The following is a 20,281-nucleotide window of genomic DNA, read 5'->3' as shown; positions in this document are numbered from 1 at the left end:
ATAAAGCAATAGCCCACTCAGCACCATTTAAAACCACACCTTGCTGTTCACCATACTGTGATTGGGGGGGTGAATACCTCAGGGATGCCTGCACATGATAGAAACAGAGGGAGGAGAGGGGGAATAGCCCTGAAAGAAGGTGAAGGAGCTCTGAGGAGCCTTTTTCACTGTGCCGGAGTCTGGGTCATTATGACATCTTTCAGTTGAGCCCTTTTCACTCCAGTAGCCTTTATGGGCTAATCCAGCCAGCACTCCTCCAAACACGGAGAATGCAGCCTGAAGGATCTTAGTGTTGTTGAACACATCCTGATAAAGTCTCTGAAGTGAATACAAAGTGCCACACCCTTTACTGTCTGATAGCCACTGTTTTTCTTATAAAATGCAAGGTTCATGACTAATGCAAAAAACAAAAACCTGTATAAGTAACTCCAAAGCAATCTGAACAAAGCTTGACATGTATAAATGCTTTGCCAAGAACAGTTAATGAAATGAGCAAAAGCATAAATCTAGCGCTTGCCTTGGGGCTATTGGTTGGCGCCCAATAAGAGACGAGCTGTGACTTGTTGGCTATTAATAGCACACAGACAGATAATTCCTGGCCTATTATCTCAGTGAACCCATGACGACTAGCTTGTGGTGCTTTGTGTTTAGATCCGTGTTGTATAACTAAATCCACCTCTTCTACTGCCTGCTGGTAAGCTATAGTTGTTATCCATTTTTGGGGAGGTCAGGATCACTGTCCAGCGGCATGAAATTGCTGCTGCTCAATACAGAAAAAGAAAGTGTGTTTCCAGCAATGGTGGATCAACAGAGAAGACCAGTGTTGTCCCAAAACAATCATCACGGACACTGTTTGGTAATAAATGATGCATGCAGGAAGTGGGCCCTACTCTGCACCACTGCCAGAGTAGTGCTTCATGGAGAAGCAGAGTGAAAACATTCCTGGAAAATGTATCAGTCTGAGCCTCATCAGCTCATGTAATGTGAGTCAAGACTGTTTTAAGTCCACCCTAATGCGCCTGTCACTGGTCTGACATCAGTCCACTCTGTTCTTGCTGCCAGTTAATCAGTATCATGAAGGTGGTTCACAGTAATCACAAGTTAACCCCATGGTACAGCACACTCATAGGTGGAAAAAAAGATTTTAAAAAGAAGTTTATTTTCATTGCATGTCACTGCCACACCTTAATACAACAGGCCACTGTTAAGTATTTTTTAACTTGCTACATTTTTCTATTATAGATTACATTTCTCATTATATAAATTGAATTGACCTCCATATCTGTTATGTAACTTCAGCCAAATGCAATGTGCTGTGGGTATTTCATAGTGAGGAGCGCCTCAACATTTGTGTACTTTTGTCTTGTCTGTGTCACTAACATTTGTAAATGGTCACAGCTGAACTCCTTACGGCACACTTAACAGTGCCGCCGTCTCAGGATCATGGAGTCTTTGTGTGAAAGAGAAAGGCGCGAGTGACTTTGGCAAAAGGCCTCTGTGTTGACACGAATTTGGAAAGGCCTCCATCTTGTGCAAGTCATGTGTGCATGGTGCTAAAAGCCAGGAGTATTCCCCGCGAGAGCTCTTTATCATCAACATAAAAGCCTTTTATGGTGAGATTCAATTTAAAACAAATCAGTGTAAGTAACAGACAGTAGCATTGATGTGTATGTCTCCGTGTGAGAGTGTGTGTATTTGTGTGCGTGCATATTTGTGTCTGTGTGCAAGTGTGTGTCTGTATTTGTGTGTGTATTTGTGTGTGAGTTTGTGTGTGTGTGTATGTCCTTCATGGACGAGACGCGTCCTCTCAGACCTTCCCAAAATGAACAGGCACCAGGCAGAGTCAGTTCCGAACCTCTCCTTTTTATTCAATAATATATTTGTTTTGCCCATCAAAATAGATGCCAACAGCTAACAGGCAGCAGCAGAGGAGTCAGGGAGAGGACAAGGGGGTCTAAGCCCCCACCACTCCACCTCTGCCCCCCCCCCCCGCTCCCCACGGGCAGACCAGAGAGCTGTTGCTTTGTCCTTGACCCTTTGCTGCTTACACAGATGGACACACCACACAAATCCTAGTGGTGGAAAGAGGACAGAGGCGTATGCATACATGTAGTAGTTAGAACATCACATTCAGGACTGAGGAGGATGACATGGGCCCTAAATGCATTTGTGCGACAGTGCACGACACTCAATACTGTTTATCTGCCTGAGACTAAGAGATAGAGTTGGTGCTGTTGCTATGCTAGTTTACCATGCTGCTTCTGTAAGGGACTCCAGGCCAAGGTCAAATCGGTGGTCAGAGATGGGGAATGTAACAGTTCACTCTTGTGAGAGCTGGGGCTTATGGCTGCATAACAGGTTGGTGCATAACACCAATCTGATTTTTGTAGCGATTTCGGACCAACTTTGTTCTACAAAACAATTACATGGGAAGTGTGCCGAGATGATATGATCGGGCTAACCTGATTGTTTGGGAGTTGGTGCTATTGTTTTAAATGTGTGTAGCTGCTGTATTTGACGGGCTCTCAGAAAAGCAGCATGGCTTACACACTGATATCCATTTGCATCGTTGTTATTAACAAGTAGAAGGAAAACACAGAGATGTCCACAGTCAGCAGAAAGGGTTGTGGTGCAGCACAGATATGCGCACGCACACACACACACACACATTTGCACACACACACATACACACAACGACTTTATGATTAGAGGAGAACAAAACAGCTCTTTCGTGGCTAATGGATCTCCCAGCTCTCTAGCCTGACATAGTAATATGTGAGTACCAATGGCAGCATCCTTGCAACACAGAGGAATAACTTCTGACCACTCATTTTTCTTGGGCCTATTTCTATATTGCAAGTGACCTAGTGTCTCGAGGCAAAAAAAAATGCTGTTTTTTATATTTGTAAATTAAGGCTATCCATCATTGACATTGACAGAGACGACATGTAACTGGACAATGTTGGTGGCAAATCAAGCCTGGTGGACACAAGACAGTTGGAAAGATATCCTAGACAGTTATTCGGTTATTGAGCAGATGGCTGCTTATTGACTCTTCTCCAAAAAGAGGCTACTTAACACAAGCTCTGTCTTTACAATATATAACATGCTATTGCATGAGCAATGAAAAAAAACAATTACACCGAATACAAAAGATGTGATTGATGTGCATAAGCTGATAGGAAAAAAAAAACTGGGGACTGGGGAAGTGAAGGGGCTTGGATAAGGGTGGTATGGTAGGGTAGGGTGGGAGGTGCAGGGTATAACGACAATCAGCGTGGTCTCTTCTCAAGCAGACATCTTGGTCTCCTTTGTTTCAGCAGGCATGCGGTGGTGATATAACCTCAGGTAAAATATAAACAAATATCTATATATACAGAACTATTATAAATCATTCAAAACTGGTAACTGAAAAAGTAGCTGTAAACATGCACTCGTTCACTGAACCTGCCTCCCTTTTGCTTTGATACCACAGGACTAGGTGACTAGGAATGTGATGACCCACAAATTGGCATGTGACATTGCCGTGGGTCCATTTGCTTATGTTACTAACGTACAGAGCGTCACTCTTGCCAGCTCCCGACAGAGCTACTGATTACTTGAGGTGGCGACTTCAAAGGGATCGTTTTAGTGGGGGGTACCGCCACGGCCACAGTGGTTATTATGGACTGGCTTTACGTGATTCCTGCGGCCCCTGACACAGCATCCTCGGTTCAGAGTAGTTAAAGGGAACAGGCAGAGGGGAGGGGGGTCTGGCACATCAGTGCTGTTCCAACCAACCGCCTCCTCTCAAAAGAGCTAAGTGTGGTTTCCCACTGGCAAAAAAAAAAAGATGGTCAGGAAAATTATAATGTTTAGAAATGCTCGATGCAGGCCTATTTCCATTTCTAAGTGCAAAAACCCAACAACATAGCAATTCTCAAGCGTGATAATGCGGCCACCTCCATACAAAGCACCTTGCCCAATGCATATGAGGACTAAAGGGGACCAATCAGCATAGACATTAGCCTGACTTTGACAGTCAGGCAGGTAGTTGATTAAGTAACACTGTATTCTTTGAGGCTATATTACTGTACAATGCTCTACAAGTTATAGGATGAAACACATTCACATATATATATGCACTGTATATATATATGCACACTTATGTCTTATTTTTCATAATACAAAAAGAGACTGTGTCTACACACATAGCACGTCTTGCAGTTGACAATGATATTTTCAAAGGCTACATCAAATGGATACAGTAGAATCTGTAAACACCATTTTTTCCATCACTCTGCCCCTTTGGGAGTCGTTCGGCAGTTCCTATCCCATTTCACCGATAAAAAGGTCACCGTGATAACGGTAATATTCAACCCAGGGTCGCGCATACCCCCCCTCCCTCTTTTCCACCATAGCGGGGCTTCTGCGACTCTTGACTGTGGGCTTGACATTGCGAGCTGATGTTTTCTCAGTGCTGTTATTAGGAGTAGTGTTTCACGCGATTGATGCTCCCTGAAATAGGCGGTTAAATTTAGGCTGTCCGTGCGACAGTAAATTAAGCAACACCATCCCCAGGGGGGCGAGACTGCCTTCTGGTTCTGTGTTCTGGTAGACTGGGCTCAGAGTAATGATCCATCCCCACGCTATCTCTGTGGGGAGAGATATGTTTCGAGGGGAAACAGTGGTATCCAGGCAGTGCTTGTTTTCTATGTTCATTTCGAGCCTATAAAAATGCATCACAGTAAGATTTCTGTCTACAGAACAGCAGAGAACAACAGATGCCGATTTTAACACGCTTTTCTCTGCACGATGAGTCAGTAAGAAATTGGTGGCAACTGATAACAGATGGGTGAAGCCAGAAACCGAACGTTTCTGATGGCTTGTGTTGTGTGAAAGTGAATGCAAATGCAGCCCTGAGTCAACACTGATCTATGATGAAGGGGCCCATGCACTGATTCCTGCAGCGACCTGACTGGGATGGTCCTCTAGCTCCAATGGACCGGGAGGAGATGACAGATAAGATCCGGTTACAGAAACGCTTTTGCGTTGGAAACCCCTGGGTCAGCCACAGCGCGTTGCCTGGGGGTGGAATGGCAGATAAACAACCAAACGCACGCCTGGCTCTGATGATGCTTGAGGAAACGGCGACGCTGCACCCCTCCCTGTCATAAACAAACCCCTCAATAATGAATGAGCTCCTCCACCTCTTTAGCGATAGTATGTAGCAGGGGGCTCGGGCAGAGGCACTGGAGTGAGTGCTTTTGCGTTCGCCGATTCATTATTTATTTGGCTCCTCCTGGAGAGGAAGCTTGTTCTCCATCCCTGTTTAGGGCCAAACTGGGACCCGCTATGACGTCCGCAAGAGGCGCATCGACTCCCAGTCCTGCACATTATCGTTCCTTTTATTTGTGAGTTTGTTTTTTGCTTCCCCTTCTTCTTCACTGCTCCACACTTTTTGTCCTTCTTCTTCTTTTTGTTCTCATTTGAACTCTGTTTTCCCCCCTCTAGTCCCTGCCCAATTGCGCTTTCTCTCTTGCTTTGTCCTTATGTCCCCTTCCTTTCCTTGCTGTGTCTTCAGTGTCTTAGTATTGGCAGTAGTTTGTGAGGAACCTCTCTTAGCTCGAGTATTTTCATTGCAAACTCTTGGTGAAGGGAGGGGGCATGAGGCTGTGGCAGGGCTGGGAAGGTGTGGAGAGGTGGGTGGTGGTGGGGTTTTGGCAGGGGGGTTGCAAGGCCAGTGGCAGGACATCCAAGAGTTTAGATACACAGGAAGTGGTCAAACAGACTGGACTGGTCTCCCATAGTCTACTCTAGAAAAACTCCAAGTCTTTTCAAATGTAGTCTCTCTCCATGAAGATATTCGTTATGTCTGTCCAAGTCCTCCAACCTCCAAAGTTCAGGCGACTGAATTGATAGGCATTATGTTTTTTCTGTATGTATGTGTGTTTGAATATGTGAGTTTGTGTGGGTGACCGACTCCTCCAACAGTTTCTTCTTTTTAATCCCGACTCTTGTTACGCCTCTTGAAGAAGAAAAAGGGTGTCTTCTGGGGTGGACCCAACAACATGGGCACCTGGTTTTTATGGGTAATTCGTATCTGTAGCAAAACAGACACAAAACATCATTAACAACAAACCAATTGCCTTCAAAGGTCTTCTCCTAAACCTGAGATGGGCCTTCTTTTTAAGTCTATGGATGATCATGTTCATGTTGCCAAACATTTCAAAACACAGGAGCTTAGGGAGGGAGACTTAAACTAGATTTGCCATGTGCCCAATTGAGAAGCAGTGAGCTGACCTTGAATGTGGGACTAACCTCTAGCTTTGAACTAGGGCCTCTCTGCTCTAGTGTTAAGAGGTCTGAGAGCATGAGAAAGAGGAGAAGCCACCATGCGACACACTTAAGCATTCTATTTGCACCAAAGCACTCTATACATATACGTACTATATGCACACACACACACATATATATATATATATATATATACATATTGAATATACACGAATAAAATAGCTGTCGCTATGCACAGATGGAATCCTGTGTGCGTTTGCCCATTCCTAATGATATAATCAGGCTCTGGTATGGGGTGACATGATGGTAATTTAATTAACTAAGCTCTTGTTGAAGCAAAAGAAATAGAGAGGAGAAAAACGCAGAGTGAGTGAGAGCGAAAGAGAGAGAGAGAGCAAAGGAGAGTCACAGAAAAGAGAAATGAGAAGTGCTATGGTTTTATTAGATTTCTTTCATAATCTATTACATGCTGTGGGTCTGCTGAACAACAGAGCTTTGTGCTTCCTGTCTGAGGTTCAGCAGATGGCTTAATGGCAGTGTCCTGGTAATAAATAAAAGACAGTAAAACACTGATCTCAATTATTCAGTCCCTTTGGGTCATGACCACTGGTGAACTAAGACAAATAAATAAATTAGTCATGTTGGATGTTGTATAGGATGCTGTGTTTCCCTAGCTGGAGTGGTGAAGAAAGGGTCCATACAATATTGTGGAGTTGATACCAAGGCAATGAACACACAGTGATCATATGTATACCTGTACTGCACTCGACTGTAAGTCAGCCTTATTAAGTGAATTCATGTGAGGAGTTGAGGGAGTTGCAGGAGTTCTAAGTTCTAAGTTCTAAGCAGAAGATGTGGGATGCTGACCGTGCATGGGGGCTGCATCCAGGGCTCGCCGTCGATCTGCATGGGGAGCAGCCGTGACGTTCTGTTTAGAGAGAGGGGGAGAAAAAGAGAGAGAGAGAGGGAGAGAGGGAAGGTTGAAGGGTTAGGTCACAGTTTTTACATTTGGAGGGGCGCACAGGCACCCCTTACTCACACACACTGTCCCAGGATGGGGGTTGGAGTGAACAGAGCTACCTTTGTTTCCCACGAGTCCCGTTCCCAGACAGGGCCTTCTCGCTCTCTAAACACACACGTACGCTCTCTCACACTCATACACACACAATTGTATACACAAACACACACACACCCCAGCTCCCTTCCCCCAGCTCACAAGCGTGCACACACACACACACACACACACACGCACGCATGCACACACACACACATTTTCTATTTCTTGTTTCTTCCTCCTTCTCTCTCTCTTACACACACACCACTGCGGACAAACATACCCTCAGTCTCAAAGTTAGTTTAAACCCTTCAGCCAAGTGACTGAGCAAACGAAACACACTGAAGGAGAATGGCAGCCATTAAAGCCTTTTAAATTGGAGTGTTTGCCAAAAATGCAGGCATTTAAATGCTGGCTTCACTTGACACCAGCATACAGGTGAGCTTAGAGGAAATCATCAACCCCCCCCCCCCCCCCCCCCCCGCCCAATCTTCGGCCCAAATGTCCTAAAGGTCATTATGAAAAGCTAACGGAGCATGACGGCAAACGGGCAGGACAAACATTTGAAGTAACTCCTCTGATTAATGCCTCAGACTCCACATGACTACATTTCTCCAAAAAAAGAAAAGAAAAGAAAAAAAAGTCTGGCGAGCCAGCCAGTGTGTGTTCAGACATGCGGCAAACATCGTTACTCATGACCCTTGCAGGACGCGCGGCTGAGCGACCGGGCTCTTGTCAGGGGGGGGGCAAAGGTCTGGCTTACTGGACACTGGGCTCAGCAGAAAAGGGGGCAATTGTTGTGTCACTGGGAGAGAGGGGAAAGGGGGGGTGGGGGGCACTTTGGCCATGTGTCTGGGTGACTGAGCAAAAAGAGGTGTGTGTGTGTGTGTGTGCGTATGTGTGTGTGAGAGAGAATGTTTTTGTATAGGTTTAAATATAGTGTATTTCTTTGTGTTGGCGTGTGTGCATGTGTGTGTGTGTGCATGTGTGTGTGTGCATGTGAGTGTGTATTTGTGTGTGTGTCTGTGTGGTGTACTGCAGTGTTTCCCATACATTGACTAATCTGTGGCGGGGCGCCACGAAATAAAAATCGGCCGCCACAGATTAATATTCTGTTTAATTTAATTTAATTTATATTTAAATTAAATATAAGGTCAAATCCTTGCATTGCCATTGAGCTGCGCTTTTTACGCACGCAGCCTTTCCTTGCCCCGTCCCGCTATCTCTTGTAGCCGGCTGCCACTACTCTGTATGTGCATTAACAAAATATTCACGATTGTTGAAGGATTGTTGTTGCCACATACAAGCATTGCAAAGAAGACGTCTGGCTAAATTGCTATTACATCCGCTTAGCATCGTGACCATGCTGCGCAAATTTGTTTAAAACTGCTGCATTGAAGTGAACTCTGCTAAGGTCTTATCACAACATAGTAGGCTACATTGAAGAGACTAAACTAAGTTAAGTTATGAAATCAAGCAGTATCTCAAAGCTAACGTTAGAATACTGTTTGGATGTCGAATTTAGCATGCTTTGCCTACTTACAGCTGTTGTCAATTTCGTTGAAGGGCTCATTTTATTGACTCTGACATTGAATGTTTGCAAAATCCCGATGTAAATGGAAAAGTGTTTTCCAAAATTCAAAAGTGCTTGTCCCAAGGAGAAGTACAAACCTTTATTTTAACTATGTAGAAAATGTTATGAATTGCATCCACACATCAGCAGCCTTTCAACTGTGTTACAATTACAATTGCACCCTACAATTTGGGTTCCCTCAAATGTCTTAAAGTGACAGGCACTCAATTAGACTCAATTAGGAAACACTGTACTGTATATGCACAAAAACAGTAACTGACCTGATAGTGACACTGGCACACTGAGCGAGCCGTCGGCCTGCACTCTTCAGCCCTGTGTAGATCTGGCCCATTTCTATGGCTCCTTCTAGGCCCACTACCTCCAAGAGCTGGTCACTCACATCTACAAGAGAGGAGACGTCAGGTTACAAATGGAAAGCGACAGGACTTGCAAAGAAAAAGCAGAGGGAACACTTTGAATATTTTATATTATAGGGGGTCTGCAGAAGAGTGGTAGGTAAACAGTTAGGCAAGTGGAGGCTGACATCTTTCTCTCTCTGTGACTCTGTTTTGTACAACATGGGGATGTGGATAGCTGTTACATAAAGAAGGCCTGATTCTTGGAAAATCAGCCCCTTGCTATTCCCAATACACAATGTAAGAGATTAAAATAAAGTTGTTTTGGCAAGGCTGCTTTTGCCGATGAAGCATGTCCTACTCTGCACTTGGGTCCAGAGCTAAGAAGAAAAATACAGCTGGTACTTTCTGCCTCCTCAAGCACTGCATCCATTCATTAACCCAGGCGAACTAATAATTGAAAAATGGAATGTGCTTGTGGGGGGACGTGACCTGATGATCTCCATGATCCAGGAATACTATAAACATAACAACAAAGCACAGTTTTATAACAGCAAAAAAGTCACTCATCACTAAAATCATTTAGGTCAGGAAATGTGACTGAAAGTAGTATTTTTTTTCTCTCTCTCTATCTCTCTCTCTCTCTACCACTCTTACTCTTTCATTCTCTTTTGCTCATGTTCTCTTTTTCTGGCTCATTCACTGACCCACATCCTAGCTTAATCTGTGAATGTTCTGAAGAGCTATTCAAATGATTAGCTTAGACCTGCACCTCAGTCTACTCTACATCATCAGCAAGCCCTCAAATACACCAATCCCTCAGCAGCACGGATCTCATGCAAATCTATTGATCCAAAAGCCATCATAAGTGTGACACGTGAAGCATGTGAATGCCACCACCACCACTACCACCCCACCTTCTCTTCCCCCACTCCTTCACCCACCCATCCAGCTGTTCAGGCGGAGAAGGGCCTGGTACTGTTTATGTGACTTTATGGGGCCATAGGGGGCGTGCTGCAATGTAAACACACTGAACAATTTCCCAATGTGGCTTGACCCAGAATAGATGTGCCCAGTGGCTTCGCAGATACACAAGCACCCCATTGGAGAGAAGAGGTGGGGGTGTTATTATTTTTGGTGTCGGTGCCAGTGGGGTGAGTGAGTATCAGCTTGTGCAAGGCTGCAAGGCGGTGACTTGGGACGTATGGCCTGCCCTGAGAACGAGCGGAGTCTATGTTACAGGCTAAAGATGGAGATAAAGTTTTTGGGCCCCGTTCCAAATACTGTACCCTTCGAGAGTGTTTTCTGACAACAAACTGTTTCACATGTTCAGAGTCAGATGGCTCCTCCATATGGTCCACCACCACACAGAGTAACAGGGTCGAATGGAGGAGACCATGTGAGAGAGAAAGTCAGCTTTCTCTGTTTTCCGCGGCGAGGCACACGAAAGCTTTGAATATTACATTGTCAGAGGAAAGTAAGTTAGTGAGTCATCCGCAATTTAAATATTTCAAGATGGCAAATTTCATGGCACACATCACTGAAGCGCAAAGGACAGTGATGCTTATCTATCCAGCGGGAGGGTTTCCACTAAGAGCTAGAATGAGGTGCGTTGAGCCTAGGTTAAGCGTTATCTAACAAAGGTAGCGTTGAATGCACGCATGAAGCACACTAAAACTGCCATCATCTCTACAGCCGTACAGCGGACCATAGAACCCCAAACTCCCAGCCCAACTGACTTAACCACAGCACTCTCTAACTCTCTAATTTCAAAAGCTTTGCATTTCAACTTTGCATGCATTTGTACAGTCATTTAATTTTGTTATTTATTTAATTTATGTACATGAGAAGCCTTTAACAATACGACTTTAACCATCTACTATATTTTTGTCACTGTGAGGAGGGAAACAATTGTTAAGGCTGACAAAGCAGTGCTCTGTGATTGATAGGGGAGTATAGCTATTTGAGCAGGCATGACTAAGACACCCTTGCCGTCACAGCTCTCACAGTGGGCACAGAGCTGGTCAGATTGGCATGAGAGTGCGGTGGGATTTACCCGAAGCTATTATGATACTCACAAACATATTTACATGCACATTCACACCAAACACAATGGCTTTTGAAAACACTGTTATGTTCCACATTTCTTTGAAGACAGGGTAGGATTGAGAGCAATTAAGAATCAGAGCTATTTAAGGAGGCTTCCATGTGTCAGTGACCCAGAACACTATGACCACTCTGTCACTGGCAATCAGACCTGCAAAGACCTGCCTGAAAATGCCATGTGAAGCTAGAGTAGTGTGTGTGTGTGTGTGTGTGTGTGTGTATGTGTGTGATAGAGAGAGAGAAGCAGAATTATTGCTTCTAGCTCCTTCCTACACAATCAAAGTAAATCATCAAAGGCAAAAGACCCTGAAAAAAAGAGCAAAAGAACAAACAATCTGCCTTTGGCTTGAGTGGCAAGATAAGTGACTGTCAGCAATGCGCCTCCCTCCACTTTATTTTCATGACAATAAACGCCCGCTGCTCCTTTAGATCAGGGCATTTTTTCCTCTTCTTCAATCGAGGCAGGGCTACTGCATCCCAGCAAGGCTGCAGCTAATAATAGACGGCTAACGCTCTCTTGCATAACCCTGCCAGGATGCATTGTGGGCCAGAGATCCTGCCAGCGGAGTCGGAGTGGTGCAGGCAGTACGGCAGTGCCCAGGCAATGGAGCAGAGAATGGGGGGTGGGGGGGGGGGGTCTCCCTCAGTCAGAACAATTATTTAACCCACCAACATAAAACTTCCTTCAAGGCCTTGCATTTGATGTGGTAGCTAGTATATCCATAATATCAGGATCTCCATAAATCAAAATGTTCTCGCATCTGTTAAAGGAACATGCCAACATTTTGGGAAATTAGCGTATTCACCATCTCCCCCAGAATTAGACAAGATGATACATACCCTTCTTGTCTCTGTGCATGCAGTAACTCAACCTGAAGCACCCACCATTAGCATAGCTTAGCATAGTTGATTGAGGTGGGCAGTTCCAACTAGCCTATAGCACCCAAAAGTGACAAAAGAACACCAACATTTTCTTACATGTTGTGACTTGTATAGTTACAACATATAGGGTACAAATAGGCACTTTTCTAAGCATATACAAACTTGGAACTATGTTCTCACTCAAGTTGGGCTAAGTTATTTGCACAGTAGCTGTAGCAGCAGTAGCAGTGCTTTACCAGAATAAGAATGTAGTTCCAAGCATGAATATGTTTACAAAATCGCTTTGTTGCATTTTACATTGAAAGTTATACACATTGTAAATATACTGTCACAAAATGTAAACAGAGCAATGTTTGAGTTCTTTTGTCACTTTTGGGAGATAGGCTAGTTGGAACTGCCCACCTCAATGAGCTATGCTAAGCTATGCTAACGGTGGGTGCTTCAGACTGAGACGAGGGTATGTATCATCTTATCTAACTCTGGGGGAGATGGTGAATAAGCTCATTTCCCAAAATGTTGGAATGTTCCTTTAACAGATGCAAGAACATTTTGATTTATGGAGATCCTGATATTATGGAGATACTATGGGGTTGTTAAATATTAACAAGATACTATTGATTCTGTTGACTTTTACTGCCTGTAAACAGAATCATCGATATTGTCAGAGCTTGCACCACATCCGTGCTTGCAACAGCTAAGCTATGTAAGTCGCTTGCCATTCATTCTGGTGCCCTTGTGTGCCAAGAAAGAGATAGGGACTCGACAGGTCTTCCATCACTGTGTGTGTGTGTGTGTGTGTGTGTCGCTGTGGTTGGGTGTGTATGTGTGTGTGTGTGTGTGTGTGTGTGTATGTATGAGTGTGTGTATGTGTGTGTGTGTGTATGTGTGTATGTATGAGTGTGTGTATGTGTGTATGTATGAGTGTGTGTGTGTGTGTGTGTGTGTGTGTGTGTGTGTGGGTGTGTGTGTGTGTGTGTGTGTGTGTGTATGTATGAGTGTGTGTATGTGTGTGTGTGTGTATGTGTGTATGTATGAGTGTGTGTATGTGTGTATGTATGAGTGTGTGTGTGTGTGTGTGTGTATGTGTGTGTGTGTGTGTGTGTGTATGTATGAGTGTGTGTGTATGTATGAGTGTATGTGTGTGTGTGTGTGTGTGTGTGTGTGTATGAGTGTGTGTGTGTGTGTATGAGTGTGTGTATGTGTGTTTTCTCTTCAGCGCCTCAGTGGGCACGGCTGCCGTTGTCTCTGGGCGTCTGGAGTGATGGCAGATGGCTGGGAGGACCTGGTAAGGGGTGGAGACGCCATGCTGGAGGTGTGGGGGCGGCCCTGGCTTGGCGCAATGGCAGCACACATACACAACGGAAAGAGGAGAGAGGAGGGAGAGAGGGAGAGAGAGAGAAAGAGAAAAAGGGAGAAGGAGATGAAGAGAAAGAAAGAGAGCAAAAGCGGTAGAGAGAGAGAGAGAGAGAGAGAGAGAGAGAGAGAGAGAAAGAAAGAGAGGGAGAAGGAGACGAGGAGAAAGAAAGACATAATGAGAAAGCAAAAGTGGTAGCAAGAGGAAGAGAGAAAGAAAGAGGGAGAGAGAGAGAGAGAGAGAAAGAGTGGGAGAGGGTACAGGTGGTGATGCAACCAGTGTGGTGTGGCTGTTTTCTCTCCAGGTTCTCATCCTTGCTGTCAATATCTTTGTCAAAGTCGATCCAAGTGAATCACGGGTTAGCCACTGAGCTGATGGGCCAGAGCCAACACCTTCACAGATAGCTGCACTCCTCTATGTAATCAGAAGTGTTGTTTCCTGCACAGCTCCTGAAGCACTGGCTAAGGTCAGGTGCTCTAGCAAGACAAATCTTTTTGTCATGCACAAGAAAAACTATATTTTATCACACTGGCAGCACTTTCAGTGGTACAGAAGGTTAACTGGTCAAAAGATTTGGGTAATTAACTGCCAGTAAAGACCGAAAGGAAAATCAAACTCATTAAACAGAGCGATACAATGCATTTGCAATTCCTCGAAAAGCCTGTCAGTTTCTCATTAGTCAACGTACACTTCCGCTAAAGTGACGCAGAGTAAAAACTAAGTACAGACATGAGAAACAGTCAGCGGATGGATGGCAGCTCCTCTTGTGTTCAGTATTAGGCACGAGGGTCAGGGAGCACCGAGAGGTCTTGGCTAAGCAGCTCTGTAGGGAGCTCACTCTCATGATCTCTCTCTCTGTTCACATGATCCACGCTTGGCCGAGAGCTTCCTTTCTTCCCAGTCATGTTCTCATGCCATTCAGCTATAAAGCCTCTTCTCACAAACACAAACGAGCCGTCTCACAACGTCTCATGGGAAGGACGCTTGTAAAGTGCTGTTCCTTCTCCCAAGAACCAACAGAACCAACCCCTTTTACATGCCCTCAGCTGACCAGTAACATCAGTGGAGGGTGCCAAGTGATCATGAGGAACCCGGCCTTCATCTGAATGGTCCAGTTCCCACAATCCTCTCTAGGATGGGAGGGAATGTGTTCTATTTCTGTTGCCTGAGTGTCACATTGTTTTTTTTTTTTGTAGCAATATGAGCACAATAGCTTTGCCTCCCCTGATGCCGTTTCCTAAAATAACATGGAGGGTGCAGAGACAGCTGCTAAGAGCAGAAAAATTGAACACATTCTCCAGGCAGTATTTTTACACGCTGCAGTCGCACAAAAAATGAATCAGAAATCAGGACTAGTCCGAATGAAGGGTAATTGCTTTGTATTGTGGAGAGAAATTCTGTCCAATTCCATTGTATAGCTAGCATTAACCACATGGTTTGTGGCGTTCTGTTCAATCTACACTGACGAAAAGTGCTTTTTGTTAACATTGCTTTCAGATGCTCCATTCCAATGAAAGAGCACTCTCTCGCTCTAGCTCTGTCTGCTAGCTGCAACAAAGAGCTAACGTTATCCCTCCTGACTTTTGAGTGTTTCAAGCGTGCACTTTCAAAACACATTATGGCTGCAGGGCTTTTAACACCCGACATCGATCGCCACTGTGCTTATTGGAGGGTTTGTCTGGCCCTTTGCCCTTAAGTGCCGGGGAGGTTTGGATGGAACAAGCTTCATCCATAGACACAGTGTCACCCTGAAAGCCTCAACCAATGGATGCTGAATAGAGTGGACACACTGGTGCAAAGTCTAGCCTGGATGGATTGCATTAGCTGTAACACTACAGAATTGAAGGCACAATCTTATCACAGCCACAGCAAACAACTGTGAAAAACAATTAGGCACTCGCAGGCAGGCCTGTCGAGACAAGGGGGTCTCGGTGCACCTACACACACACACACACACACACACGCGATCACGCAAACACACACAAACTCAAATTCTGTGTGTGACTTGCTCGTGGTCTCCCTCTCCCCTTCATACTCTCCCCCTATGAAACCAGAGACGTCCTTCTCCGCATTTCTTTTCCGAATGGGATTAGCAGGAGGAGCTAATTTAATAAAGGTTAAACCCTGTGGGATAACTCCACAACAGTGGATTCCTTCACACACACACACACACACACACACACACACACACACACACACACACACACACACACACACACACACACACATAAACACACACACACACGTTGTTGGCAACAAGGCAAAACATGCATGCACATACTGATGGACAAATGGGTGCCACTAGGGCTGTGCTGTCAGGATAGATGCAAAGCCATAATCCTTGTTTTCTCATTTACACGTAAATATGTGCACACAAACACATACACACTGATGCATCAGTAGACAAACAAACACATATGACGCACGCATGCAAACACACACACACGCACATGCACATGCACAACACACACACACACACACACACACACACACACACACACACACACACACACACACACACACACACACACACACACACACACACACACACACTCACAGATAGCCACACAACAGATTGAATACATAATCATTCATTGAGTGGGTTAGAGCAAACGCCTGGGTCATTTTTCAGAGAGGTGAGTCATGACCTGACAGCTTAAAAGCCTGGCTGATCAATCTGCCTATAGGGTGAAACAAACACATATGCTAGCCCTCATTCTATAGGGTGAAACAAACACATATGCTGGTCCTCATTCTATAGGAGAACAAACATGCCTCCACAACCAATAATAGGCACCAGCAATAACTGGAAGTTAACTAGGACAGCAATGCATTGGTAAGAAATAGGATACACACTCAGATACACAATTAGAAATATATTTTATTAAGCTCTAACTATAGTTTCTAGTGGCCATGAAATCAGAGCAAAAACCCACAAATGAAATCCTCATCACCTTAACCAACTTATCCACTTTCCAACTCAATGAAATTGATGATAAGCATCCTTAATTAATGCCAGGTCACTGCATGAAGACTGCCTTCACTCTTACTGTATGTCAGAAGCAAGGTTAAAGTAAAAAAGAGAGAGAAAAGAGGAAAACATGAAAAACCAAAGCTGCTTGCTGTAGTGAACACGCAAACACTGCCCTGGGTGTGATTACCGCCAGGCAAGCAGTTTTAAAAAAAAATACCGGTAATAAAGCCCTTCATTCAAGGTGACACGCCACTGGGTTAACCTGCCTACTGTGTGTGCACACATGCGTGAAAGTTCATGTGAGAGTACGCGTTGCAATCGCCAGAGTGTGCTCTGTGTGTGTGTGTGTGTGTTAGTGTGTGTGTGTGTGCCCGTGTGTGTGTGTGTCTGCAGGGATAAAGTAATCAATCTCCACGGGTGGGAGTTCAAAGGGAAACGCTCCTCTCTGTTTCTTGTCCTGTAAATAGTCCTCCATTTTTTACATTGTTTGCTCCCGCTGCTAAATCCATTGTGCGCTGAGGGGCGACGGGGGGCTAACGAGTGATTGACAGTGCGGGGAGGCGGCAGGAAGCATGCGTCGGGGCGAGCTACCGACCCAGGCCCTCCGGCAGCTAATGCAGCGAGTTTAGGATCAGAGCAGAGTCGAATATCGCTGCCTGGAGGCCAGTTAAAGATTACTAATATGAGTCACACAGCTGGCAGCGCCCTCCCCCTCTCTCTGTCTCTGTCTCTCTCTCTATCTCTCTTTCACTCGTTCTTTATCCTGCCCTCCTCCCTCCATCCCTGCCCTTTTCTCTAGTTCAGTAGGGCCCAGGGATCTCCATGGAAACTGGTTCTTTTCAATGCTTGGTTTAGAGAGAGAGAACAGCGTAGAGCCCCAAGGAGGACAAAAGGAGATGTGGAGAGATTGAAGTGAGACGAAAAGTTAGAAGAAAAGACACAGCAAGAGCGTGGTCTAAGGTGCTCCAACCAGACATCTCAGGAGAAGGGAGAGTCTAAAACCCACAGGAGAGCTCACTGCTCACATCCCCACTAACACTGCCCCCCACCCCCACCCCCCACCCCAAAGAAAAAATCCTAAGAAGATATTACTGTGTACTTTCACATTATACTGACAAATGGAAATAAATGGCTCATATTAAGACAGCACACTTGGGGAGGGGGGGGGGCAGTGTGTGGAATAAGCAGTACAGAGAAGCCAGTGAGTCATCACAAAAAAAAAAGAGAACGCGAACCTAACTGAGACAGATGAGTGGATGGAGAGGCAGGTGGATCGCAAAAAACGGAAACGCTGGTGACAGTGAGAGGTAGGAAGAGAGAGCAGGAGGGGGGTGAGAGAGAGAGAGAGAGAGTTGTTCCTATTTTTGGTGTCATCCTTCTGTCCTTTACCCTAGTGAGGAAGGGAGGAGGGAGAGAGAGAGAGAGAGAGAGAGAGAGAAAGAGAAAAACAGATCCCTGGAGGACAGCGGGGCCCAAGGGCTCAGCGCTGGTGTTGGAGGTTAATGCCGGCCAGCGTGAAACAGCTGTTCTCTTGAGCCGACCTTGGGCTTGGCTCCCGAGAGCCAGGAGCAGAGCTGTGTGGGGCAGCACGGCACTGCCCTAAAGACACATGGGATTTGGACATGACAGTAGTGGAGCTGACGGCCGCTGTCACATTAGGAGAAGTCAGTCCAGGGGGGGCTTGGGATGGAGTGCATGTCAGTATGTGTGGTGTGTGTGTGTGTGTGTGTGTGTGTGTGTGTGTGTGTGTGTGTGTGTGTGTGTGTGTGTGTGTGTGCGTGTGTGTGTGTGTGTGCGCGCGTGTCTATGTGTGTGTGTGTGTATATGTCAGGGAGGGGGGAGAGTCCTGAATGACCGAACCCTTCTCCAAAAGGACACATGCTTTGCTGACTGTTGATGCAGGTTGCCACGGTGACGTGGGCCTCACCGGCCTCTGCTGATGGACGCTGCCGGGGGGATCGGTTGATGTCTTCACCGTGCCCGTGCACTCCTATGAACACATTCATTTCGAACGAACATTCCTAAATGGCAGCTACAACAGAACACTTGCTGGTTGAGACAGCAAGTGATCCCGGGCTCTTCCTAAATGTCTGAAGTGAGTCATGTTCGTAATTGCACAAAACACAAGAGGAAATTACCTCACGGTGTGTGTGGACGTGACTCAAGAAAGACTACCACTGTATGAATTAATCAAATTCATTAGTGCTTCCTAGAACCCCCTTGATATCTATAAAGAAGACCAAGACCTAGACGATACCAACAGTATGCAAGTACTGTATGTTCAGAAACTTCAAGAACTTCAATATGACAATATTACAGATCTTTTTCACAGCAGCAATTTTGACATGAAAGAGTAGGGCAAGCACAGGTATTACAAATGATGTGAATGAAGTCTGTTCAATTTAAGTGTAGCATAATCAGATACCTGGGCCTGCCATACATTTCATATCAAAAATGGCTGCTGTGGAAAAGGTCCATAGTGGAGCACACAGAATGTCCCTCCCATTTGACCAAGCTCACCCTGGATGCAGAACTTGAGTTCCTTGACGTCGGTGACGGTGATCGCCGGCATCCTCTCGGGCACCTTCTTGCTCATGCGGTTGTAGTTCCGCCTCTTCTTGGTCTCACCCCACAGGTTGGAGCCGCCGTGCATGCTGGGAATGTTGAGCACGGCGATGCCCTCCAGAGAGGTGTTGCTGAGGTCTAGGACAATGCCATCGCACTGAAAGGGAGAACACACGTGTGAGTGAATGTGTGTGTGTTTGTGTGTGAGTGTGTGTGTGTAAGAGAGGGAGAAAGAGAGAGAGGGAGAAAAAGACAGAGGGAGAAAGAGACAGAGGGCTAAATTGAGAAAATTGATCTTTGTAAAAGTCAAATGCTACTTTGAATTCAAATTAAGCATCAGACATTTTGATCCCAAGACGCTTTTAAGAGGTCAGCAACATAAGCAATAGTGACCACTCATAAGATACACAGACTTTTGGCCTTTTCCCCCTTTACACTGCAAGTCGGCCATGTTGGTTGGCCCAATCTCTTCAGCAGCTAGTCTCACAGTCAGCGCACTTCAAATGACATCTGTGGAGTACTTATGGCCTGGCTGCCTATAAGAAGAAGCACACTGAGAGAGCCTAGAGTCCTTTAATTACATGATTGCAGTATATCTCCAGAGCCATGTCCTCTAACTACAAATTCATAAACATGAATGAAAGATGATGAATCTCATTTGGGGGTGGAGGATCCGCCTGGCAAAACCGAGGTCAATGGGATTTGGCACAGTTGTGAGCTTGGATGTATTTAGAAGCATCTCCTCTAATTGCTACCCAGCTGTAGCGATCAGGTCTCGTGAGTCATTAGATGTAGTAGAGCTTTAGCCGCGAGGATATGATTAAAAAACACAGAGTTAAATCTATGCCTGGGGCAAATTCCATTTCTATTTCCACTTTCACTGAGATATTGCTTTTAATATTACGGAAATGCTGTGAATAGACACTTCCAGTATGAACAATTAGATTGGGAACAACCCTTCAAACCATTGGGAGTCAATCCTGAAAAAAACAAAACAAAACGTGACTATGATCAGTTGTCACATTTGCTTAAAAAACAAACACGGACAGGCAAGCTTTTTGTGTGTGTGTGTGTGTGTGTGTGGGGGGGTGTTTAGACTGATGGAGGATTCCACAGCTCTACGTTCCCTCTTCTGAGCAGG

The 20,281-nt window shown here is 45.3% G+C and overlaps 1 protein-coding gene across 1 annotated transcript in view; it reads right to left on the bottom strand.

Annotated features, from left to right (window-relative positions):
• Window positions 1-1,843: 1,843 nt before the first annotated feature.
• The window catches only part of dgkg (diacylglycerol kinase, gamma), a 90,685-nt gene continuing 72,247 nt past the window's right edge, over window positions 1,844-20,281 (bottom strand). Inside the window, exons 22-25 of the mRNA XM_076264007.1 lie at window positions 19,096-19,297; window positions 9,185-9,305; window positions 7,144-7,204; window positions 1,844-6,082 (exon numbers count right to left, since the gene is read on the bottom strand). Of these exons, the coding sequence (XP_076120122.1) occupies window positions 5,984-6,082; window positions 7,144-7,204; window positions 9,185-9,305; window positions 19,096-19,297 (483 nt within the window). The 3' untranslated portion in view covers window positions 1,844-5,983. The remainder of the gene's footprint in view (window positions 6,083-7,143; window positions 7,205-9,184; window positions 9,306-19,095; window positions 19,298-20,281) is intronic.

The sequence above is a fragment of the Alosa pseudoharengus genome, unplaced genomic scaffold, assembly GCF_046254945.1.
Source record: "Alosa pseudoharengus isolate Yale_2024_CS ecotype anadromous, Long Island Sound unplaced genomic scaffold, YU_APseudo_1.1 YU_APseudo_1.1_scf_3, whole genome shotgun sequence".
In the NCBI taxonomy this organism is placed as follows: domain Eukaryota; kingdom Metazoa; phylum Chordata; class Actinopteri; order Clupeiformes; family Clupeidae; genus Alosa; species Alosa pseudoharengus.
This window is presented reverse-complemented; position numbering and strand designations above follow the sequence as displayed.